The sequence below is a fragment of the Lytechinus variegatus genome, chromosome 5, assembly GCF_018143015.1.
Source record: "Lytechinus variegatus isolate NC3 chromosome 5, Lvar_3.0, whole genome shotgun sequence".
In the NCBI taxonomy this organism is placed as follows: domain Eukaryota; kingdom Metazoa; phylum Echinodermata; class Echinoidea; order Temnopleuroida; family Toxopneustidae; genus Lytechinus; species Lytechinus variegatus.
The window spans coordinates 5,178,606-5,205,065 of NC_054744.1; the positions used below are offsets into that span (position 1 = coordinate 5,178,606).

Here is a 26,460-nt window from a genome sequence, read left to right on the forward strand (position 1 = left end):
ACATCATTCAGTCTAGAGTAGATTGAATTAGTTGTTTACGAGCCAAATTTGAATTGAACAAGCTGCAAATCAATCAGCATATTGGGCATTAGACCAGATGACAATTACGGACTAAGTGGGTATTCGGCCAAGTGCAATGTAGACCAAATGGCAAATCAACCAAATTAAGAATAGACCAAATGGGTTTAGTCCATGCGATCTTGGACTATTCTAGGGGGTAGTTAGACCAACTGCATGTAGTCCACTTAAATAAAATCCTTCATATTTACCTTGAAGAGGAATTTGGCCGACAGCTAATGGAACGATGCGGAACTCGACCGAATCGGCTTGTCCTCCGCACACGCAAACATCCTGAGAATCGGACTCTGATACCAATGTGAAGCTTTCACTAGCTGCCAGAGTAACCCTCACCTGAAAACAAATAAAATAAAAAATTTATCGGATAAAACTCACAGATAGTGGGTCAATTTCATGAAGATTTACTATTAGGGTACCATTGCAATTATGGTACACTGACCGGCAAGGGTCAACAGTTACAATAAAAAGGGTCAACAGCCAATGAAAGTCCAGGTTTGCATTCTGGTTTCTATATTAGCAAAGTTACATTAATAGTACGCCTTTATGAAACAGACCAAGGATGTGAATTTATTTCCATACTACAAATATTAACTATTTATCATTAACAAGTGGAATGCCTCTGGCAGTCTCGCCTGCATTACGAGATTTGATACAGCAGCAATGCTAACTTTGAAAACAGCTCGTATTGAATAATTATTCAAAAGAGAAAACACTCAAATGATAATAAAATACTATGTCCATTGACCCAACATGACTTTTTACCATGATCATGTGACCAAAATAAGACGTGTGCAAAACAATCATTCATACTTGATTACCCTTATGTTTCATGAACTACATGACTTGCGCAATTCCATAAACTTTCTAAGTTATGATGCCGATTCAACAAATACCCCCAACATGGCCAAAGTTCATTGACCTCAATGACCTTCGATCTTGGTCATGTGATCTGAAACATGCACAGGATATTCAATGACACATGGTTACTCCTACGTCCAAGATTCATGTACTAGATCTAAAAACTTTTAAAGTTATGATGACAAATTCCACAAATACTCCCAACAATATCAAAGTTCGTTGACCCTAAATGACGTTTGATATCTTGCAGGCAAATGACAGAGGTATACATGGGGGGCCTCCCAGGCCCCCCCCTAAGATCACGGCCGTCGACCGCGCAATCACGCCAAAAATTGGCACGCGGGTTGCCTGGGACATGATCTACAAGATTGTATAGTAATTTATTTCTGGGTGAATCGCTATTAAGTGATTATGCTAATTTATGCGTAAGTAGTATGCAAAATCATACTTTTTCCTCTAACTCCCTAAATAATGCTCCAAATGTACTAATTTTTGGTATAGAAACTCTTTGTAGTGTTCTTTGCAAGTGTACATGAAAAAAATTGCGATATCATATCATTTTCTTATGTATTTTATTGTTTTTTTGCAATTTCTTATGTATTTCTTTTTTTTTTACCTTTTGTTTTTCATTGTTTTTTCAATGAAATTTGTTGGGGACTCTTTTGTGATCATAAAAAGCATTAAATAAATATATTTAGACCAGCAAAACTAAAAAATAATCATACATTTATGAATTTTGGTTGAAAACACAATTTGCATTGACTTTCTACACGAAATCAATTTTTTTTTGGAGCAATTTTCGGTCTGACATGCACTTACATAATGTTGCGTAATTTCCGAAGCACGTACCCGGGTGACGCAAAGTTGGTCTCAAAAGTTGCGCAAGACTTGAAAGTAAAAAGTCAGTGAGCGTTGCGGTCAAAAAAATTTCGCGCAGCAAAAGTATTGCGTGATTCGTTGAGGGGGAGGGGGCCTCCGAGGCCCCCCCCCCCCCGGCCTCGATAGGTTTAAAGATCTAAGCCCTTTTGCAGCTCATTCTGGAAGCTAAACTGGGATGGATGCATATGCAGTCATTACAATGGCCAACGAATTTCAACTTACTACTAAACAGGCGTCTAAATAGTTGAAGACACTGATTTTGACAGGGACGTTCTCTCCTCTGATCACGGAGTAAGGTAGGGAGAAAGAGAGGAAGAACGGCTGGAACGTTATCAGAGAGGTTGCCGGGGCAACCCCCAAACCGTTTTCCGGGGAGAGGCAGAAAGCGTTGGCGACCCAGTCGGTGATGGTGTGTGGTGCTTGGATGTCGATAGAAGCGGATCCCGACTCGCTGCAAAGTAGTGGAAGATAAATAGAAAACACATAGGATTAGTCCCCTGACTTTTGAGGGTTGTGGGTTCAAATCCCTGATATGGTGTAGTTTCCTTCAAGCAAGAAATTGATCCACATTATACTGTCCTCAACCCAGGAGACGTAAATGGCTACTGGGCAAGAATTGACTTCTTGAAATGCTGGTGGGATATAAAAGGCTTGACGGGATACTGCCAGAGCAATAATATTCAAATCCTTCGTGGAAGGACATTGAGACGTATGGTACAGTATATGCTATTACTTAATTATAATGAAAAAAAAAATAATGAACAGTTCTTGTATAGAGCATATCACATTATAACATAACATCTCTATGCACATCCAAAAGACTTTGACATTACCCGGCTTTAGCCTGGCAGCCTTACAGCGCACAAGCATTGCAAGGAATTAATTCCTGCCAAGTAAGGATTAACCACATATTCTATTGCGAAGTGAAATAAATTTGAATTGAATTTTTATAATACATGTATTTTGCATTTGCAGTACTGGCATTTATTTGAGCACTGGCTTTTATTTGAGCACTAAAATGCTAGCTGAAGCAACTGTGATCTGTTTATCTGTGTAATCTACTAAATTGTGCGCATACAGTGACATTTTAACATGCATAAATAAATAAATTTATTCAGTTATTTCCATTTTTTTATTATGTCTTCAATTAAGAGGGTAGCTCCTCAGTAATTTGGATAGTATTATACATGTACTATGGGGGCCCCCTGCATAACAAGAAAAAATATTAATACAATAAAACAATACTTGGTGATATAAAATATTGGTACAAAATAATATTGGAAGCTTCATGTTGATGAGTTATAATAAAAAAATATACATATTCAAAAAATAATTTACAACTACATCATCAATATATATATACATAGATATACATATACATATACATAGATCTACAGTGCGTCCCAGAAAAAACGAAACCGAGATTACGCAATGATTTATCTATCATAAACTAAATCACAAATAAAATAGACAAAAGACCTACCAATGTAAAGATTAGAATATCCTCTTTCATCTGGTATTACTTAGATTATTTCTCATTCATGCATGAGTGAGCAAAAACAATGTAAAGTAAGGATGCCAAAGAGTCATTTGGCAGGGGTATCTGAATTTCAAAAAGAAAATCACATGAATAAAAAGTTCAATATCTGCTCTTTTCTTTGATACCTTAATCACAGAAAATGGTCAAGAAGTAAAAAAAGTTATGATCCCTCGAAACAATATTTGTATTTCCATAATTACACGTTTTCACGGGATTCCCACAGAAGCTATCGCATGGTAACAAAAGACTTAATGCATGGCTGATCGTCAACAAAACTGAGTGTGGAGGAGTTTGAACACTAGCCTGTAAAACCTCTTCATTTTATGAAATTATTGAAATTCAAGCCTTATTTCAAATAACCAGAACTTTAATTTGTTATTTCCTGACCATTTTCTGTAATTAAGGTATCAATTAAAGAGCAGATATTGAACTTTTTAAAAATGTTGTTATCTTTTTAAAACCAAGATACGGTCCGCCAAGTGACTTTTTGGTATCCCCTTTTCAAATTGTTTTTGCTCACTCATGCGTGAATGAGAAATAATCTAAGCAATATCAGATGAAAGAGGAGAATTCTAAGCTTTGAAATGATAGGTCATTTGTCTGTTGTATTTGTGATTAAGCTATGATAAATCATCGATAAATCTCAGTTTCCTTTTTTTGTGGGACGCACTGTACAATTAAATCACAATCACCAAGAAAAATATATACTACACTGGATGCCTGTGGTGGAGCAAATAAAATTCAAAATTGTTTTGCACAGATCGATACTTATTAATGGTCACGCTCCTCATCACTTTAATGATCATATCTCGGAATATGTTCCCTCCAGAAGATTTTCGGTAACCGAGTTGTTGACAACTTGTAGAGTCAAATGCTCATTATCTTATAGGGCTCTCATTTTGGGGAATGCACTCTCTTCAACAATACACACTGCCAAGTCTACAGAGTCATTCAAAGCCAACCTTCTTAAGATATATTCTTTTTTCATCATATTTTAAATAACACCCCCCCCCCTTCTGTGTAATAATTCCTTCTGCACCTCTCAGTAGGAAAGTAGATAGAAGGCACACTCTAAATCATCATCATGATCATTATTAAAATCATTATTATCATTATTATTGTCATCACCATCACCATCATCATTATTATAATATTGTGATTATCATCATTATTATTATTATTTTTTTATCATTGTTATTACTATTATTATTATCATCATCACCATCACCATCATCATCATCATCATTATTATGTAAGTGTAAATACATACTCAGTGGTAACTAAGTCCCAAAGAAACGTTTCAGGGAAATAACTCCTTATCTCGACTCCTGATTCTACTTTTTGAATCGTCGCACCTTCCTCCACAACGTTATCCTGAACAGCAACGGGAATAGCTCGATCGCGGGCACTAGGTACGGTATAAAATACTGGGCCATAATCTGGAGATAATATCAAAAGAACACCCTTATAAATTATATCAATAATGACCATGATACTATCAACTATAACAATTTAATAGTAGCATAAATAAAAGTACAATAAGCAGCAATAGTGATATACTAATATCACTAATAATAATTTTCATTCACCCAGGGTAGCCACTTCAGCTCTTACTTACATGTATTGTCCGCAAGCAGGCCATGCATAGCATCATGTTATTATTAATATGTCAAGTGCCTGACCAGAAGGTTCAATTTTTCAAAGTCTTTGGAATGACTTGGCCCTGGAATAGAACCCACGACCTCCCTTCCAGGCGGATGCTCTAACACTGAGCCAACATATCCCGTTATGAAGACACTAACATTGTGATATCAGTCACAATTGGAAATCAAGCAGGAGCATTTTAGCCACAAATATATTTTGAATTGCCCATAACAAACACATATCTGCAGTCTAGTAAAATCAGAAGCCAATTTTTCAAATCATTTGAAAATATTGTCAATTTTTTCAAATCATTTGAGAATAATGTCAAATTTGTAATTTGAATGAAATACAAGTATGCAGTTGTGAGTTATCAGTTTGGGACTTGTGTGAGGAAACAAAAGAAACATCTTAGGACAAAATATAAAACTGAAAATTAGAAATCAGTAGATTGAATAACAACCATCAGGGTTGCGTAACACAAAGATTAGCGATCAATGGCCATATGGACTGACCAGTCATTATCACTGTTACACGCGCATTCAGTTTGAAATACCAACCAAGAACCAATCAGAAGTGTTCTTTCATATTTGCTATTCATCACTGAGCTTTGTGTTAACGGGGCCCTGTATTCTTTTCTGCAGAAGAAATGAAATTATCATTATGCCATTCAATAAGAAAAAATCAAATCACTCACATCGAACGCATGGTTTAGTCTCAATATCAAGATTGGTGAGATAAACAAGACCAATGTTCTGAAAAAATAAAAGACAGGCTATAACAATCATGTGAAACAAGCTAACATCAAAAGATAAAGTTAAGAACCCTCATTTATCATGGAGATACAAAACTGCACATGACTCCAGAATCACTTACCCAGACATTACTAATTTGTTTTCAAAAGATGAAAAAGACTCAAAAAGAAAGTCATAAATGTCAGAGCAAGATCTTCTTGCATAACAAATACACATATATGAAGTGTGTACTTTACTTTATTTTCTCTAAATTGATCTGAAAGCACCCTTGGCATCCAACTGTGATGGAAATTGTGCTATATCATTCCCACATCACACCTGTCTTAACCCATTCTATGCCACAAGAGACCCAATAGCATTGTCTTCCTGTTGGACGATATTGTCTGTGGCAGCAAAGCGGTTAATATTAGTACATTGGCTCCCAGTTCGGTCATGTGTAATGTTTAGAATATTGTTTTTAACTTATCAGTGTCTCCATGCAATGGCTCCAAAATATAGTTAAGTATGTACCATCTCGCAATCTTAGATCAGCTCAGAAGGATCTTTTACATTGTCCTAGTTTTCAGACCAAGTTTTAGGGAGAACGATCCTTTGCCCATGCTGCCCCTCCACTTTGGAATACCACCCCTTCATATGTATCATACTCTTCTACACCCAAGTTTAAATCCACTTTGAAAACATACTTATTTAAAAAGACTTTTACATGAGTTTAATAGTGCCATGACTGCAAGCAAATTTCTCTCTTTACTTTGCTTTTTTTCTGTCTTCTTCCAAAAGTGCATAGGGACGCATTTGGCAGTGATATGCACTCTGCATTAAAGCATGTTGGTATTATTATATTAATTCTAGAGTCCAAACCAGTCTTTGTATCCTCAACAATTCTGTTTTATGTACAGTGTACACGAGAAGCATTAGTCCATAATTATACATGTAATTTTGTAAGCTGGTACCAAAATGCTTGCTTTTCTTGCACAAGCTCCGGTAAAACCCTAATTTCATTTCCCCCTTTCCTGCTCTCACAATATTACAGCTCATAATGAACGTATATCATGAATTTTCAGACTCGGCGAGATATCAAGTTATTTCAGTGGTATTTTTCTGGCAATAGACAATTAAACTTGGAATCATAAATCGACCAGCACTACATCATACCTTGAAAGCGGCAGAGGCGTCATCAAAATCTGATCCACCACCATACCAAGGCACGCTGGACCTTCTCCTCCTCCTCCTGTAATAGTTAGGACACCTGGAACCATAGTCATAGACGCCTCCATACCGGCCAAGCTGATATCTCCTGATAGAATCAAACAGCTGCATGAAGACAATAAAAATAATGATAATAATAAAAATAATTGATTTGAGTTATTGTTTCACATTCCACACAAACATACATCTTGAACATATGAGAAGATCATGACAAAAAATACATAATTTTAGTGTTTTACAAAGAAATACAATATCGTGAAATACGAGGAACCTATTAAAAAGCATACATGTAGCTTGCAGAAACACATTAATAATAATAATAATAACAATAAATGATAATAATTACAGTATATTTATCAAGGGTTACCACTTCACTTCCGAATCTCACAGCCGGCACTGCTATTATCATTACACCGGCTTTAGCTCAGCTACCTAAAGGTACTCAAGCATTCAAGGAATTTCTTCCTGGGTTGAGTGCAGCACAATGTTGGAAAATTTCTTGCTGGTAAAAGAAAATAGAAAACGCCACGTTTTGTCTTCTGGGAGGTGTTTCACAAAGATGTTAATGTGACTGAGGTCGCAACTTGCATGTGGTATACATGTATTACGCATCACAGCATTGGTCAGATATAATGCACATGGGATGTGCACTACCGCGTACCCATCATACAGATTACCTATTAAATAGCATGTGAATGTTAGCGTTTAATCATGACTCTTAAGGCGTGTGGCAAGAAAATATTTGCAATCAATAGCAAATATCTACCGCTAGTCTCCAATTGATATCAATTGTAACAAATTTATTTTTACCCCTACGCTGTGGTTGCAAGAAGAACACCCACAATCAAGTGTGGATTCGCAATCAAATGATTGGAACTTTCTTACTACGTCCCGTAAGTGGCACTTAACTATATGTAAAACACTCCCCCCCCTCCCCTCCCCTCCCCTCTGGTCTGTAAAGTTGATTCCACTTAAATAGAAAATCATTTGACATATAAGGTATACATTACTGTAAGAAGGGCTAAGAAAGGTTTTTGAGTTTTTAAGAAGTGGGGACAACAGGAGATGAAGAGGATGAAACGAGTGGAGGAGAGTACTTGTAGGAGGGATGCGTTAAAGAGGGATAGTGCATTGAAGTGGATAAGATGAAAGAACAGCTAGACCTTGTACTTACCGAATCCTTTGTCATCGAATTGTCTCCACCAAGAACATAAACACTCTTATCGACCACACCAACACCACAGAGCGAGTCTGGGTCCGCCGTCACATCAAGGGTTGTTTCATCATTGGGTTTCACTTCAGACTCACCAAAATCCAGCGTAACCTGATCAAGAAAATGAAGAATGTATTTAGTTCATTGTCCAGTAGATGTCGATGGAGATGATGATGGTGATGGAGATGATGATGATGATGATAATAATGATGAAGACGACGATGGAGATGATTGTGATGTTAAAGGTGATGTTAATGGTAATGGTGATGATGATGGAGATGATGATGATGGAGATGGTGATGATGATGATGATGAAGGTGATGATGATGATGATGATGATGATGACGATGATGATAATGATGATGAAGACAATGGAGATGATGATGATAATGGAGATGATGATTGTGATGTTCGTGGTGATGTTAGGAGTGATGTTGGTGGTAATGGTGATGGTGATGATGATGGAGATGATGATGATGGAGATGATGGTGATGATGGTGATGATGATGATGAAGGTGATGATGATAATGATGATGATGAAGACGACAATAGAGATGATGATACTGTAGGAGCTGTTATTTTCGCGGGGGTTTTATTTTCGCGGATTTCGCGAATTGCCGATCGGCCGTGAATTTAACAACACGCAAAATATTGTCACATTTCTTAAGTCAATGCCAATGCCCCCAACAGCAAAGCTTTGCTATTGAAAACATCCTGCATGACAAAATGGCGATATGCACCTCTATATGTACAAAAAATAAGGCTTAGAAAGTACAGTTAGTGATTCAAAAATTTAGCTAGAATTTCACTTTTTTTAATTTCTCAAACAAAATCGGGGCCTAAACTATTTTCTAACATTATTTTTTCAATATTTATACACTCACTGTAATATTAAAATGTATTTTCCATGAAACAATTTGATTGTATTGTCATCTGATTGACTCTATACACACGTTATGATAGCTATTTGCATAGTCATTAATATTCATAAGTCACATGACAAGAATTTTGAAGGTGAACATTCTGTTCACAAAATTCCACAATTTTGCACTTTTTACCAACTTTTTGAAAAATGAATCGAACCAAACACAAATTCCAAAGATTGCTTAACCCTATAGATCCTGTGGCATGATGAATTTTAGATGTAAAGGTTAAAAAAGTGAAATTTAAGCCACTTTTTCCACAATTTGTAACTGTTTTTACTGGGACATATTTATGTACAAAACACATATCAGCATGGTGACTTTGAGGAGTGTAGATTTGCACATGAATTGCACTAGTTTTGCTTCTTTGAAATGCTGTGGAAATGTATCGTACATCTTCCGATCGCGAATTTAACAACCCGCGAAAATGTCTGGACCCCCCTTTTACAGTAATAATGGAGACAATGATTGTGATGTTAGTGGTAATGGTGATGATGATGATGATGGAGATGGTGGTGGTAATGGTGATGATGATGATGGTGATGATGAAGGTGATGATGGTGATGATGATGATGATGATGAAGGTGATGATGGTGATGATGATGATGGAGATGATGGAGATGATGATTATGATGTTAATGATGATGATGATCATAATGATGTTGATTACAATGATGACGACAATAATAATAACACGAATATTGATAATAATAATAATTATGATAATAGAAAACAAGAACAATTTTCTTTTCTCATATACTACAAATAATGTATCCTTTCCATGTAGTTCCTAAGGGATTTGGATATTACTACCCTGGCAGGCTTTCGCCAGACAAGCCTCATAGAGCACACAAGTATTTCAAGGAATACATTCATGCCAGGTACCCATTTGTCTCACCTGGGTTGAGTGTAGCACACTATAGAACAATTTCTTGCTGAAGGAAATCACTCCTTGGCTGGGAGGCCAATCCATTAGTCTCTATTTCAAAGTCTGAAGCCTTATCCCCTGGGCCACATTGCTCCACGACACTTCTACAATTCATTATAGGCATTCTACGGTGGAATTGCAAATACACAGGCATAACAAATCCTTCCCAAATATGTCACATGCCCTCAAGACAACCATTCTAGTTGGAACACATGGAATACATCACAATCATGTCAACTACATGTAATGCAGTCGTTAACAATTTACGCACCTCATTAAAAAAGGGAGGCATGGACACAATGACAACTTACCTCATTGGCAAACGTTTCTTCAACAGTGAACGTGATGCTATCTGCCACGACCTCCCCGTCATCACGAATGTAGTATACCAACAGGCTTGTAATAGGACTCATGTCTGCCGTGACCTCAAATGACCTCTGGATATTGTGTAGCTGACCTGGCTCCGTGATGTTGACAGGTTCGGGGTCGGGGAAGTCGCTTATCCATATTAACGGTGATAGTTCTTCTAAGTCGGCAATTACATCCTCTGTAAAAGAATAAGACATCAAGAAACAAATGCTTCATACTAGTGTCTTTCAGAACGTTTCGTCCAAATTTTCATTTTTGAAGGATTGCAAGGGCTTGAGATTGGGGACCTTATGATATATAACACAGATCGGTTGTTTTAACCTTGTTAACATTTCAAAATTTGACAATTATTAGGACAGCCCAGAAAATGGTCTATTCAAAAGTAGTGAAAACGTTGCAACATTCTTTCGCCCAGAAATACTTCTTTTACATTACAGATATAAGACTGTCTTCTGACATTCAAGAAGTTTCCACCAGTGCCACAAACTCTAAAATACAGGTTCTTCTGACCTTTCCTAAAAAATATCAATTTAGAGATGCAAATTTTTAACAGTCCACCAATGAAAAATGATTTTATTTTCAACATGTTATTGATGATCATCATCTTATTTTGCTGCAATATTTTCATGATATTTTCATAATCGTTATCAACTAATAAACACATGCATAAAGCCTGATAATTGTTTCGTATTGATTTGTGGTAAAATAATTTCTGACATCGGGGGCCTGTAACACAGAACTTGGCAATCATCGTAGAACATTTTTTTTAACGATTGATTGCATTGATTACAATGCACAATTGATCGTGAAAATCAAGCATACGATTAATCGCTAACCTTTGTGTTACGGGAACCAGGTCAGGAATGTAGCAGACACACAATAGCCTCTTCTATATTCCTGCACTAAATACAGTCAAAGTTACGATGTGCTATAAAATAATAATTCATTTATATAGCGCTTTATCAATATACGACTGCTCAAAGCGCTTCACAATTACTATTACCCGGTCACTAGATTCATAGCATTCCAAGCAGCCTGTTAGGTGCACACTTACTAAACCAACCACAATGACGGTTGTTTCCTGCCGGTACCCAGTTAGCACCTGGGTAAGAGTGGCAAAGTGTGGATTGACGCCTTGCCAAAGGACGCTAGTCCATGGTGGGATTCGAACACACGACCCTCTGATTACAAGGCGAGAGTCAGAACTGCTACACCAATAAGAACCTTAAGACAGTACTTAGGTGCTCCGAAGGACAAAAATTAGAAGAAGGATATCACTGGTCCTATTTATCCGATTCCTGGTCAAGGACTGACAACTTAGGGCTTAAGTCAAGAATCTTACATTGGAGATACAGAACATTCCCGTCTGACCAGATACCTTGAACATCGACGCCCTATCTCCACTTCTTCTGAGGTATCGCAGCACATCCACATTGAATCGCCTGGACATCACGTGGACATCAACAAGGTACAAGTGCTCGACAGGGAACCGCGGTACTACGAGAGCGGTGTGAAAGAGGCAATCTACATCCAGGCATTGAAACATTCTCTCAACGAGGATGGAGGGATACACAAGCGTCCAAATGTCTACGACCCGATCGTCGATTACTGTGTCACTAAGGTCAAAGTCATATTTTTGCTTTGCGGCAAGCCCTATGGTCGGAGTAAAGTCCAAATCGGCTTCAAGTCGCAGCCGATGATGATGTCAATACGAGTTGGAATTGAATTTGTTTTTATTCATTTAGGGAGACTCTAACTGGACTGAATTTCGATTTCAGTAGTCCTACCACTATTCTGAACTCTGATCCGTAATATTTTATTACTTGGAATATCCATATCAAATGCTATCACAATTTATTTGAAATTCAGATCGCAACAAATCGCAGTGTGAGACAGGCTTAATTAACACATTGTAAAAATAAAACGTTTTTATAGTTTTTACACATAAAGGTGGAATAGATAAAATGAAATTAATGGAAAATTATTGTTACGAAAGAAGTCTATACCTGTTGTGCAGTTCTCAAGTGCCATACAGGAGGTGCCATTGACCGAATCTCGGTAGAGTCCGTTTGGACACGCGCATCCAATGACGCACTGAAGGGTACAGATCTCGCTAACGTTCTGACCACAGATTAGCGGACAGGCGGAAGAGCAGCTGTTGAATACCAGATCACCTTCACACTCATTAGCTACCATCAGGGATGAAAGAGAAATATAATGGACATGGATCAAATGGCAATGAGACCAAGTTGACAGTAGAATGAGTTTAACTCTCGTATGGCAAAATCTAATAAGCAGACAAACTGCTTGTGGCCCATGGGAATATACATGTATATCTTTATTACAGCCTAATGGCAGCCATGTTATCCTTATCTACTGTTCATTTAACCCTTTTGAGATACATTTCGAATTATAAGTCAACCAAGCATCTACTCTGTAAATTAAGAAGCAACAAATACTAATGATAATATCAATAATATTACGCTTTTAAATAGTGCTTAATACATCATAAATGCTTTACAGATTATTACCCCAGTCATCGAATCCTGACATTTTTTTTTTGTTTTGAATAATGTTTTTATTCTGATTTCATGAACATAACATTTCAATTTAACATTTCAAATCATATATAATACTTTACACTTCATATTTTCACTTTTTTCCACTAACTTAACAAAATCATGAGTCATATATATCTTAAAAAAAAAAAAAATCAACAATGAAATCAGTTATTATAAAAATGCTTAAAGACCAAACTTCCCCCCCCCCCACCACAAAAAAACACCCAAACACACACACCCAACACAACACTGCCCAGAAGATCTGCTCACACTCATTATAAATAAATCATGTTTAAAAGTACAAAACAATTCGATGAAAAATTTTGAATATAACAAGCTCACGGGAGAAGCATTACATATATTGAAAGTAAATAAAGACTTACAACTTAACCTTGTCACAATTTTACTGTTTCCCATTTTTGCAAGTGCCGCCCTAATTTCCCCATTTTAATAGCTATTTTCTTTTCTTGATCCTTATATTCTAAAATAAGTTTATGTATATCGTCAATGGTTGGTAAAACCCCCTCCTTTCTAAATATAAATAATATATATTTTACCATAAAGATAATAGTATTACAACTTTTTATTCTATTTGTATTGCCTGACAAACCAACAAATATATCCCGCCAATTCAAGTCCTTTATTTCATCTAATTCAAATCGCTGTATCAAAGTTTCCCATATCAGTTTGACCTTTAAGCAAGACAAAAATATATGTGAATATGTTTCCGTTTCCAGTTTACAGTACGAACAGAGATTATCTTCAACAAATCCAAATCTAAACAAATTAACTTTAGTGTAAATTGCCCCATGCAGAAGCTTAAATTGAAATTCCCTCTGTCTTCCAATTAATAATGTTATTCTGGGTCTAAAAAAACATTCACTAATTTCTTTCTCTGTATAATTATAATTATTTTGTCCATCTCTTATCTGTAAATCATATGACTTTTGCAATTCTTTAATAAAATATTCATATATTTTTCTTGATAATACCTCCTTAAAGCTAATTTCCCTCCCCAACAGAAGCAAGTTTATATTATAATTAATTAAGTCTATGTCACAAAATTGTATCGAACCTAAATCATTTCTCCAATCACTTGGAATTGCATGATATATTTCACCTATTATAAACAAAAGATCACTTCCCATACCAAGGTTCAAAAAATATGCGACTGGTTTAACATGTCCATTGTCAATGATATGTTCAACCTTAATTAACCCTCGTTCTAATAAATCTTTATCAAATATCATTTTATTTTTTATACAAATATTCTTATTATTGAAAATGATTGGATTTTTAGAACCATTGAAATGTCTTAAATTATCAATCTTTTGCCAAGCATCTAGCATTTCCAAATAATAAGATGGAATATTCAACTTACTTTTTATCTTTTTCATTTCATAATCACATAGAAAAATTAACCTTCCTCCAACTGAACTTAGGGAATAATCAAAAAATAACTTCCACCCCAGATTTCTTTCTCCATACAAAAGTCTTTTTACCCACATTATACGCTGCGTTCTAACAAATATTTCAAAATTTATCATTTTAACCCCACCACAATTATAATTCTGATACATAATTTTTCTTTTAATACGATCTTTCCCTCCCCATATAAAATCAAATGATAATTTCTCGATTTCTATATACACCCATGAGGGGACAACAAGGATGGATGAAACATAATTTAACTTTGTCAATGCATATGTTTTCAATAAATGTATTTTTCCCATAATAGTCAAGTCTCGTTGTTTCCACCAACCTAAAAGCTTTTTTATTTTACTTAATATTTCTTTATAGTTCAGATCATCTTTTAATCTAAAGTCAACTGAAAATATTACTCCTAAAATTTTAACTTCCCTAACATATTTGCCAAATACATATACAGGGTCATTTGTTTTTCCATTTTCCTTACCCATGTACATAAAATGTGTCTTGTCCATATTTACCTTTAAGCCACTGACTTTTTCAAATTCTTCAAAAATATAATGCAACCTTTTTATTGAATCCATGTCTTTCAAAAAAATTGTCATATCATCGGCATACAAGACCTGTCTTATTTCATGCTCCCCCAAACTTATCCCTTTAATCATTTTGTCCCTTCTTATTTCATGTGCCAGTAATTCTATTGCAATCAAAAACAAATAGGGCGAAAGTGGGTCACCTTGTCTGACCCCTCTTTCTACATTAAAGTAACCGGTGGAATACCCACCATTCATAACACAACTACTTATATCCTTATATAGTATTTTCACCCAAGAACAGAATGACTCCCCAAAACCAAAAAAATTGAGTGCTTTCAATAAGTATTGATGAGAAACAGAGTCAAACGCTTTTTCAAAATCTACCGCAATCAAAAATCCTTGTCCTTGCTTCAAGTAATGTCTAGAGTAAAATAATACATCTTCTATTAGTCGAACTGCTTCCCCAATATTTCTATCTTTTATGTATCCCACCTGATCATAATGAATTATTTCGTTTAAAACCTGTTTGATCCTTGCTGCCAAAACCTTGGATAATATTTTGTAGTCTACATTTAATAACGTAATGGGTCTGTAATTTTTAATATATAAAGCATCTTTTCCTTCCTTCTTATGACTTAACATAATGCACAATGAACACTTTCTCCACTTCCTGGGAGCATTCTGAAAAGAGTTACAAGACTCAATTGCAAGGCATACTACGTAGGCAATCTCATCCTACCGGTAATAACACCTGGGTGGAGAGGGGCAAAGTGTGGATTGACACCTTGCTAAAGGACGCCAGGGGCCCATAACACAAAGCTTAACAATGATTGTAGAACATTTTGAATACAATATACAATCAATTGTGAAAATCAAGCGTAAGATCAATTGTGTTAAGGCGACGTCACACCATACAATTGGTCTGCGACCAGATTTCAGAATAAAATGTAGTAGAATTTGATGCCAATATTGAGAGTTGGAATTCTAATTCATCGTACGAATACCTAATATGTTCAAATCTGTGACTATGCTACATGTATCATTCTTCTTAGAATAAAAGCGAATTTGACATCGAGGAGTAATAACGTCATAGCGGTCGTACAATAAGCTACGATTTGAAACTGAATTGGCCTTTACTCCAAAATAAAGGCATGCAATCTTTCAAAATGGTTAAAATATTAGTATTCTTTCAATTAATTTTAACCTCAAATAAAGTGATATGTTCCATTCACATTTTCGGAAAATGAGCAAAATGTGATTTGTTCCAAATCTGATCGCGGAGAGTCGTAAGGTGTGCGGTGGCTTTTATGAGACCCTGGCCAAGCAAAACAAGCAGAGCAGATACTCAATTCCTTACCGTTTCCTTCCCCATCCCCATTCACTTGTCTCCTCCTCCTTGATAATGCTTCTGAGACAGGGACATCTAGTAGGTCACCAAGCGACATGAACTGTGCAAAGAAACAAAGACATATTCAGTAAATATCAATCAAAACTCTAAAGGGTAGATTATACATGTACATGTAGGTTATGATACAAACTAGATAAGTTCTTGGCACCGTCTTACAAAGAGTTATGATTGATCCAATCAGTCGTAACTCTATGGAAATCCATCAGTGTCATATTTTTTTTTTACAGGAAATTTGCAAAGTGTCCTTTGTATACAAAGGAGAATACACCACATTGTCAAGAAATCAATGAATTTTTTAACAAACAAGCATTTTATAAGTCGACTTTCCCTAGGCTTTCCATAGTTGTGATTGATCAGATCAATCACAACTCTTTGTAAGATGGGCCCCTGGGCTTTATGCCTTCATCTTACCAGAGCAAAACTACATGTATATTACACAACATCTTCTTGAATTTTTCAATATGGACACACGTGGCAGATTTGCCAAAATCAATAAAAGTATAAGGCAGAATTAACAACAATGAAAAGGTTATATGTGTCCAGCAAAACAAAATCAATAAAACAGCTAAAACAATCACTTGGTATATTCCAGAAGTAAAGATTTGAAAATTTAATTTCATAACCACAAAATTAAAATAGATACAAAGCAATATACAAAATAAGCTTAATGAAAGAGTAACTCTTTCATAATGTGGGTATTTGAAGTTGTGATGTTAACTAAAATACAATATACACAAGTTTTTCTTAGACTACTTCTTTCAAGTCTAACAGAGTCTACACTTTGTGCACATCTTATACTTTAGTGAATTCACCCTTCACTTCAAAGCTTGTTTTCTCTTTTTTTTGGTAAGCTCTCACTGAAGTATTTCTATATTCAATCAAGTAGTTTGTAATTTAATGGTTTTAATTTTATATAATTTTTTTTTAATCATTTTTATTGTAAGCACTTTTGGCCTTATGGAAAAAGCGCTGTTATATGTAATAATAACAACAACAACAATAATAATTATCATTATTGTGTGCTGATCAATCTCGACATATCCTTTGTCAAGCTCAATAAAAATCTGAAAAATAATTATTATATTTAGTAACAGCATACAGCTAATTACCTTCAAAAAAGGCAACTAATATACTCTTTCCTTTACTCACCACAAACTGAAATGGCAAGTCCTCTGCCTCGGCCGTGTCGGTTGTGAAGAAAATGTTCAGGTTCTGCGTTGATCCTGGAACGAGCTTCTCTCTGATTGGCTCGATCTGGATGAAGCTGCCGCTCGGCGAGTACTGTGCACTGAGGCTCGCGATATCGTAAGGGTTGTAGATTAAGTACTGGGTATTGTTGGCGCTGTCTCGGTCACTGTAGCCGGGTGCCTCGGCCTGCAATGTACAACAAAACATGGTTTAGAACATCTCCAAACAGGTTAGAATTCACTATTCTTTTGAGTACATTGGCCCGTATTCTGAACTCTGCTTAATTCAAAGGTAAAAGACAGTACATGTAGTTGCAGCAAGCGATTTTTTCATGAGAAAGTATTTTAAATGAAGGTTAATTGTCCCCTTATTATCATACATATACATCTGGTACACTAATTCAAACTTATCTTTGTTAATCGTGGCTCAAAACAGATAATTCTGATGACCACTAACACACAAAAGCAAATGAGGGACAGCGCATTAACATTGCTTCAAATAATACCGGACATTTGATGGAATTCTGCGCTTATTTTGCTCATTTCTCAGCAATTACACATTTTCTTGCAGAGCTATTTGGCACATATTTCATATTCATACATACAAACACTTGGGTGTTAATTTCATTGGATTCTGTTCAAACTCATTTTGATATCGTTAGCAAAACGTTAGCAAAACTGGTATTTAACTTTAAACTCTGGTTTGAAGCAGGGTGCTATATTAGCACTTGCCCGATTGCCCGGGGCAAGTAAAATTTAGAGTCGGGCAGGTGTTTTGAAGTAAAGACCAAAGTTATCCGAATTGGGAAAGCAAATTTCTCACAGTGGAATGACCAAAAACAGGGTCGATATTTTTTATATATCAACCCTAATTTTGGTCATAGGAAGCAAGATAAAATCACTTTGGAAAAAGACATGCAATAAGATTGTACATCAGTTCATGTCAAAAGAGAGAAAAGAAGATAAAAGGTTCATAAAACCACAATACTATCTTTAGAAGAGGTAAGACTTTTTTCAAGGATTTTTTCTGTAGAAACAATTATGACACTGATGGATTTCAAAAGAGTTAAGATTGATTGGATCAATCGTAACTCTTTTTAAGACGGGGGCCCAGGTCTGCTTCTTGAATCAATAACTATAAATTGATTACTTAAATTTGATCCATCACTTGTAAATTTGTGACTGACTGCAAATAATTTCTTGCAACATCCCCCAAGAGTCACACTTATTTCTCTATGAAATAGCCCCCTGAACACTCACATTGATTGACAAGCTTGTGGTTTTGATGTCGATATCCGGGATGGTGAATTCGATGACTCCACTGGCAGGGCTGGTAAAATTCTCAGAAAAGATGGGTTTGTAGCGATAGTTTCCGGTCTCTTGAGCTTTTGCGCTGAGCATGATGAATTTGTCTCCAGCCGGCGTCCCATCAGGGTAGTTCACATTAACCTGGGAAAAATCGTGCAGGAATCGTGCAAGTTAAAAGTTGTTCAATTTATTTGCTTTACCAATGGGATTTAATTTGTGACACATTGCAAGGAAAAGGTAGTGGTTTAGGGGGTGTTTTGGGTGACACGACATATGCTCCTGTGACATTTGCTCCAGGCTTTACATCTCAGAGGGCAAAGGGTTAGAGTTAGGATCGTAGTAGAGTTTTAGGTTCAGCATAATGTAAAGGCATGGTCACACCGCCCGAGCATTGTTGGAGCGGTCATGGAGCGGAGAGAAAAAAATCATCACCCCTCACTGCCTTTTAATAGCAAGACTACTGCTCAACCATTACCAACACACCCACGCTGTAATCAACACGTACCACCATTCCCCAACTTATGTACTGCCGACGTTCCTACTCTTAAAGGACAGCTGAATCACCCCCCCCCCCAAACAAAAACGTGGAAGAATTATTAGACATTGAAACCACTACTTTTAACATTCGTACCACACAAAGCCAGCAGATTTTTGTACACCAAATGAACACTTTTTGATAATAATCGACAGTTTTTGTATAGCGCATATCACATTATGATTTTAATGTCTATGCGCTTCCAGAGGACTTGGATATCATTTCCCTGACTTAGATTGGTGGCCGTAATTGCTTAAAGAGCACAGTATGGATAAAGTTGGCAACATATGTGATTAATATCAATAGAATACACTATCAATAAAAATCACATACTGTATCTTCAAATAGCTAAAGGAGTTAAGGCGACTGCACACCTTACGATTGGTCTGCGACCCGATTTCGGAATAAAATGTAGTAGAATTTGATGCTAACATTGAGACTTGGAATATCTTACTGTGTAATGTTCTAAATCATCGAACGAATACCTATGTTCAAATCTGTGACTATGCTATCATCCTTCTTAGAATAAAAGCGAATTTAATATCTAGTCGTAATGACGTCATAGCAGTCGTACGATTGGCTACGATTTGAAACTAATTTGGCCTTTACTCCAAAATAAAAGATTGCAATCTTTCAAAATGGTTATATTAGTATTCTTTCTATTAATTCTAACCTCAAATAAAATGATATGTTCCATTCACATTTTCAGAAAATGAGCAAAATGCGATTTGTTCCAGAATCGGATCATGAACAGTCGTAAGGTGTAGTGGCTTTATATACAGTGTAGTTGAGAGAGGTTTGCACACGTTCCTGAGACTGCAGACCATTATCTGTGCTAGTAAGACAATACTCTACAAAAGCAATGCTCTCTCATGGAAGAAGAAGACATTTGTTTTATATCCTTCACATCATAAATCTGTGAGGGTACAGTATGTGTATGTAAGTTCATTTGATCAAATAATAGTAAAATTGGGATAGCAACTTGCACATTTGGATCAATACGCAAAATGAGCTTTATTGATTGTACAGCATATATCTTTGGGAGTTGGGCAAACATGAAACTTAAAGGCCACCGTACACCTTACGACTGGCTTGCGACTGAGTGAGTAGAGATGAATCGCAAGGTAGTTATAAGCCTCGACACCGCACACCTTGCGATCCGACTACCATGCTGTCTGTGACTCACGCATGCGCTTTTTGCCATAGCAACTGAGAAAATGGCGCTTAGTACAGCGTATGCGCGATGTCATATACGCGTCGTGCAACTCTGCTGTCTGATTGGCTGGAAGTTGGATTAAGCTTGCGATTCAGTCATAAGGATTTGACATGTCAAATCCTCAAGAATTTCCTTGCGACTTTTTTCTGATCCGTTCTGACCGGACTGCGACTCTTACGCTGACAAGAGCTGTGACGTCACATCTCCCCTCACTCAGTCGCAAGCCAGTCGTAGACCAGTTGGGTCGTAAGGTGTGCGGTGGCGTTAAGATGGAGAATCTTTGATACTTACAGTGCCGTAGAAGGGTACTCCAGGTTTGAATGTCGAGGGCGTGTTCACACGGATCGATAATGCATCATTACTCACTTTAGCAACATCAGCAGTGTGACTCAAAGATTCACCTATAATGAATGAAGGATTGAAATAACAGGGTGTTTTCACATGCATTGATAATAAATGTATAAATATCATAGGATTTGCATAGCGCACATACATGTATCCACCAATAGGTTTTCAAGGCACTCCTATATTACCCTGGCTAAGCTATTCTACCAATTCCGGTGCTCACAGCTTTCTGAGGAATTACTTCCTGCGGTACCCATTTACCTCACCTGGGTTGAGTGCAGCACAATGTGGGTGAATTTCTTGACGAAGGAAAATACACCATGGTGGGGAATCGAACCCACGTCCCTAAGATTAAAAGACAGGAGCCTCCACCACTAGACCAAAATGCCCCCAACTCACATTAGCAACATTAGCAGAGTAACTGAAAGATTCACCAACAAAATTTTACAAAACAAAGCTTGAATTCTCCAACTGCGTTGTAATCAATTACAAGCTGATTCGAATTTGAATTGCCAGGTCCACCAACCAGGACGTGACCAGTGCTATTTTCTGCAGTCAGATGGACTGACAAAATACAAAGATTAGAAATTCACAGAGTCAAAGGCTTTGACAATTGGCCAGTTTAAGAACTAAGTTTCTAATCTGAAGTTTCATATGATATTGACCGAGGCATCAACAAGCTTTACCTGTGACAGCATCTGTTACATCGACTTTGATTTTGAGCTTGGCGTTCCATGTGGAGTGTCTGTATGATCTCAACTCAAATACAGTCAGGTCTACAGCAAGAGTGGTACAGCCATCACTGCCAGTCTCCTATGAAAAAAAATTGAGAAAATGAGACAAAGGAGGTACATAAAAAAAAACGTGATGGTGGTGGTGATGTTTTACGTGATTACTAAAGGAAGCAGGTATGCTCGTAAGCAAGCAATCAGAAGACTCTACAAGCCCAACTTTTCAGTATTCCCCAATGTATCCAAACTCTATGCATTTCTTACGTCTGTTGTGTTGTGTGAGTACTTACATTTACGATTACGTGGATTTATGTTGTCTCCTGTATTCATCACATCTATTTTCTATTGCTGGAAATGGATATATATATGGAATGAAAACAAAATAATGGGAATTATCTTACCTCCTCGTAAAGGGAGATTGGTCTGCTGTTGCGATAGCTGGAGACCTCGGCTTTTATCATCATGTTTCCTCGCACTGGTTGGCCATAAGTGTATCTTGGAGGCAGAAGAACAAGATACAAAACAAATTCAAGCATGCTCTTCAATAAAATACACATCAGCCATCAATTCATTTCCAACGCTTAAAAGTCAAGTCCACCTTAGAAAAACGTTGATTTAAATCAATAGAGAAAAATCAGACAAGCAGAAGGCTGAAAATTGTATCAAAATCGGATGCAAAATAAGAAAGTTATGACATTTTAAAGTTTTTTTCATTGTTTGAATTAAACAATATTCAAGTTTTACAGATTAGACAATAAGGACCAACTTGGCTGAACCACAACATGTTAAACAATTGTAATTTCACATGGTCATGGAGAAATACAACTTTGTTTCACAGGACAATGAGGAGAAAATTAGAATATTTCATATCTTATATACTAAAATGTATAAGAAATAGTGAGTGAGTGATGTCACCAGTTCCCTCATTTACATACTGTCCAGGATGTGCATATAAATGCTCTGTGAAATTAAGCAATATTTTAAAATGTTATTACTTTCTTTAATGTCCACTTCATCTGACACCATTGAAACAATCTAAATATGGTTTAGATAAACTGTTAATGAACCTAACTTCCACAGAAAAAATTAAGACCAAGTGGAAATTGGACCGACTGGGCATTAGACCAAATGAGTGTAGCCATGTGGTACATGTATATACATGTAGACTATCTCTAGGATAAACCAAGAGAATTTATCCTTACACATGTATACAGAAATCTACACATGGGTGATCTTTAGTAGATGGGAACTTACCGGGCACAGATTTTGACATCAATGGAGGTGTCAGTGAGCAAGATGTAAGAAGGCTTCGATTCAACTGTGATCTCAAATTTGGGGAGCACTTTAAAGACAAAATCATATTGGTAATAAATTACTTTGCCTTCGCCACCTTTTTTAATATTGTAGGATAAAAAAAAAACATCATTTCATTTCCATGCCTGAAATAGGTACAAAGAAAAAAATTGTGCAGGACAACTCTTGATGGGGATCTTGTTACATTTTGTCAGTACTGTGGTTGGAAAATTTATGAAATATACACACCTGTAATTGAAATAAAAAATAAATATGTTTGATGGCATTGCCAGAATTTATATTGTTCATTGCTTCTTATAAACCAACCACAAGAAAATATGGCAATTATAAAGAATAAGGAATGAAAAATAACGCATCAATAACAAGAATAAAAGAAAAGCATTCAGAAAGCAAAAGAAAATAGTAACAAGAAAAAGAATAATGAAAAAATGACGTCACTGTAAGAGTGATGGCGCAGTCGCATTTCCCCTACGGCGGCTGTATGGTGAGTCGAAAAACAATTGTTTTATTCATTTTAATTCAAACCACCTATACGTAGAGCTGGTACAAAAAAAATGTTGTAACGGCTGCTTTCATCTCGCCGTACGGCCACAGCAGTATAGCAAATTATGCGACTGAGGTATAAGACTCTGAGAAAGAATATTCTCTTCCATATATACAGTGCGTCCCAGAAAAAACGAAACCGAGATTTAGCGATCATTTATCATAACTTAATCATAAGGAAAATAGACAAATGACCTACCAATTTAAAGCTTAGAATCTCCTCTTTCATCTGATATTACTTAGATTATTTTTCATTCACGCATGAGTGAGCAAATACAATTTGAAGAAAGGATATCAAAAACTCATTTGGCGGGGGGTATCTGGGTTTCAAAAAGAAAACCATATTTTTGAAAAGTTCAATATCTGCTCTTTAATTTGATACCTAAATTACAGAAAATGGTCAAGAAATAACAAAGTTCTGGTCATTTGAAATAAGGCTTGAATTTCAATAATTTCATAAAATGAAGCTCCAGGCTGGCTTTCAAACTCACTCGACACTGTTTTGTTGACGATCAGCCATGCATTAAATCTTTTGTTCACCATGCGAAAGCTTCTGTGGGAAACCGATGAAAACACTTTTATCTCATGAAATTATGGAAATACAAGCCTTATTTCAAATGACCAGAACTTTTTTATTTCTTGACCATTTTCTGTAATTGAGGTACCAAATTAAAGAGCAGATATTGAACTTTTCAGAAATGTGGTTTTCTTTTTGGAACCCAGATACCCCCTGCCAAATGAGTTTTTAGTATCCTTTCTTCAAATTGTTTTTGCTCACTCATGCGTGAATAAGAAATAACCTAAGTAATATCAGATGAAAGAGGAGATTCTAAGCTTTAAATTGGTAGGTCATTTGTCTATTCTATTTATGATTAAGTTATAATAAAATGATCGCTAAATCTCGGTTTCGTTTATTCTGGGACGCACTGTATATACGTCACCTACAAAAACGTATGAGGAATGTGGATCTTACCGTACTCCTCGACTCTGAAGGTTCTCTCTGCCTTCCGATCTTCAAACTCCACCTTAATTGTCCAATCTCCGAGCAGGGGTTCAGAGGTCATCGGGAAGTCCAGGTCAACCAAACCCCTATTGGGTTCAACATCAACCCACTGGGCCAGCCTAATGTCATTCGGGGTTTCTATGTAGATCAATGGCACCTGTGCAAAAGGGAGTCAATCAAATTCATATTATATCAAGAGAGATTTTTAACAGATAAAGTAAGCATTTAGGTGCCTCCCCACATACAAGCTCAATATTAAAACACAAGGTCCTTCACATTGTGTGCATGTATATAATTGCATTTTTACTTGTGTGCTCCTACTTGAAATGGAATGAATGACGCCAACACAGGGGGACACAATAATAATTTATATTTTAGCAAATTCTTGATTAAATTTGCTCAAATGAAAGGTGAATATATTTAAAATTGAAAATGAATACTGTCAGAATTATCACCAAATCACACTGCAATTGATTCTACCTGGCAGGTGACAGCACTTACATGTATATACCAAACTAAAATGTTGGAAAACATACTTACTGTTGCCGTGGATGGCTTAAAATCCTTATCTACAGACATCATCCTGAATTTGACTGTTGGAAAAAAAGAATGAAAGCAGAAGCATAATTATTCATTTCATCTATTAAAGAAAATCTTAAATTCAAGAAAACTCCTACACATTTTATGAAGAACAATTTGCATTGGATTTCATTCATGATAAGTCCCTACTTGCAAGCTATCATTTTATAAACACTTCAGGTGTTTTATAAACACTTTAGGTGTTTTATAAACACTTAAACATACAATAGCACCATACAAAAATGTTATACATGTAATATAAATTATTGAATAATATCATTTTGTAGCCCAGAAAAATACAAATAAATACTCAAGCAGAGCCACTCAAACATGAACGATACATAACAATAGCAAGTTACATTATTAGCGCAAACAGCATATATAGATGTCAATTATATCAAACTGAAGAAGCAAATTTAAACATAATTGTGGATTGGTACAGCCAAAAGCTAGGTGTTTTTTAAGCCCTCTTACAGCTGTATGGATTGATCTAACATGCCGGGTAAGTCGAAAACAAAATCTAATAAATTTTTTTTAAATATATGTGCCCAAGTTTGTTAGTCAACCTACCAAGCATACATGTATATATATTTTTTTTCTTAGGATATATTCGTAGTTCACTAACAAGTATCCCTGTATTACTGTTTCCATACAAACTGATGGCAACTTCAGGGGCCCGTTGCATAAAACTTTTTACCCGAGAAAACTCTGATAAAAACTGAAAACTAAGGTTAGTCTGATTTCTGCTATTGACTTTAACACAGGTCAAAAACTCTGGTAAAAAACAACCTGAGTTTTTTCAGGTAAAAAGTTTCATGCATCGGAACCAGGGGTTATTTTTTACTTTTCCTGGGGGGTCTAGCCGCTAAGGGGCATTTTGGGGGCGAATTCACCATAAGCCCCCCCCCCCCCTCTCTCTTGCAACCTACCTGGTTGACCAGGCTTGTAGATGGGCTTGTCAGTTTGAATAAGGGTTTGTAAATTATCATTGGTGACCATCACAGACTTGGAGCGGTTGCATGATTCTTCGGAGTCCGGCATGCTTCTGACGTCCACGATTAGCTTGCATCGTTGCCTATTTTCTCTGACCATAGGCACCTATTACAATACAAACGATAAAATAATGTCTTATTTTTCAGGACAGTCATTATAACACAATATATGAATCTATAAGTCTATCAAAACTGAGAAAATGCCCTCCCACTACTAAATTGAAATACGCATGTATATGTAGCTCACAGACTAGGTACCTTACAGATTATATCCAAGTAAGATAAGTGGGTGAACATTTTTCAAGTTCTTTCACATCTTTTATTCAATGTTATCACTATCATGTCACATATAAAGAAAATCAGTTTAACGTTTCAATTAAAGCT

At 36.2% G+C, this 26,460-nt stretch overlaps 1 protein-coding gene across 2 annotated transcripts in view; it reads right to left on the reverse strand.

Moving 5' to 3' along the window:
- The window catches only part of LOC121415126 (pregnancy zone protein-like), a 76,203-nt gene that overhangs the window by 35,648 nt on the left and 14,095 nt on the right, over positions 1 to 26,460 (reverse strand). For both annotated transcript variants that reach the window (XM_041608227.1, XM_041608228.1), the window contains exons 3-20: positions 26,014 to 26,182; positions 25,046 to 25,098; positions 24,476 to 24,662; positions 22,900 to 22,987; positions 22,047 to 22,140; positions 21,601 to 21,727; positions 20,861 to 20,970; positions 18,771 to 18,959; positions 17,473 to 17,697; positions 16,273 to 16,363; positions 12,397 to 12,579; positions 10,333 to 10,568; positions 8,132 to 8,281; positions 6,904 to 7,062; positions 5,694 to 5,751; positions 4,626 to 4,794; positions 2,038 to 2,266; positions 270 to 411 (exon numbers count right to left, since the gene is read on the reverse strand). In XM_041608227.1, the coding sequence (XP_041464161.1) occupies positions 270 to 411; positions 2,038 to 2,266; positions 4,626 to 4,794; positions 5,694 to 5,751; positions 6,904 to 7,062; positions 8,132 to 8,281; positions 10,333 to 10,568; positions 12,397 to 12,579; positions 16,273 to 16,363; positions 17,473 to 17,697; positions 18,771 to 18,959; positions 20,861 to 20,970; positions 21,601 to 21,727; positions 22,047 to 22,140; positions 22,900 to 22,987; positions 24,476 to 24,662; positions 25,046 to 25,098; positions 26,014 to 26,182 (2,659 nt within the window). The remainder of the gene's footprint in view (positions 1 to 269; positions 412 to 2,037; positions 2,267 to 4,625; positions 4,795 to 5,693; positions 5,752 to 6,903; positions 7,063 to 8,131; positions 8,282 to 10,332; positions 10,569 to 12,396; positions 12,580 to 16,272; positions 16,364 to 17,472; positions 17,698 to 18,770; positions 18,960 to 20,860; positions 20,971 to 21,600; positions 21,728 to 22,046; positions 22,141 to 22,899; positions 22,988 to 24,475; positions 24,663 to 25,045; positions 25,099 to 26,013; positions 26,183 to 26,460) is intronic.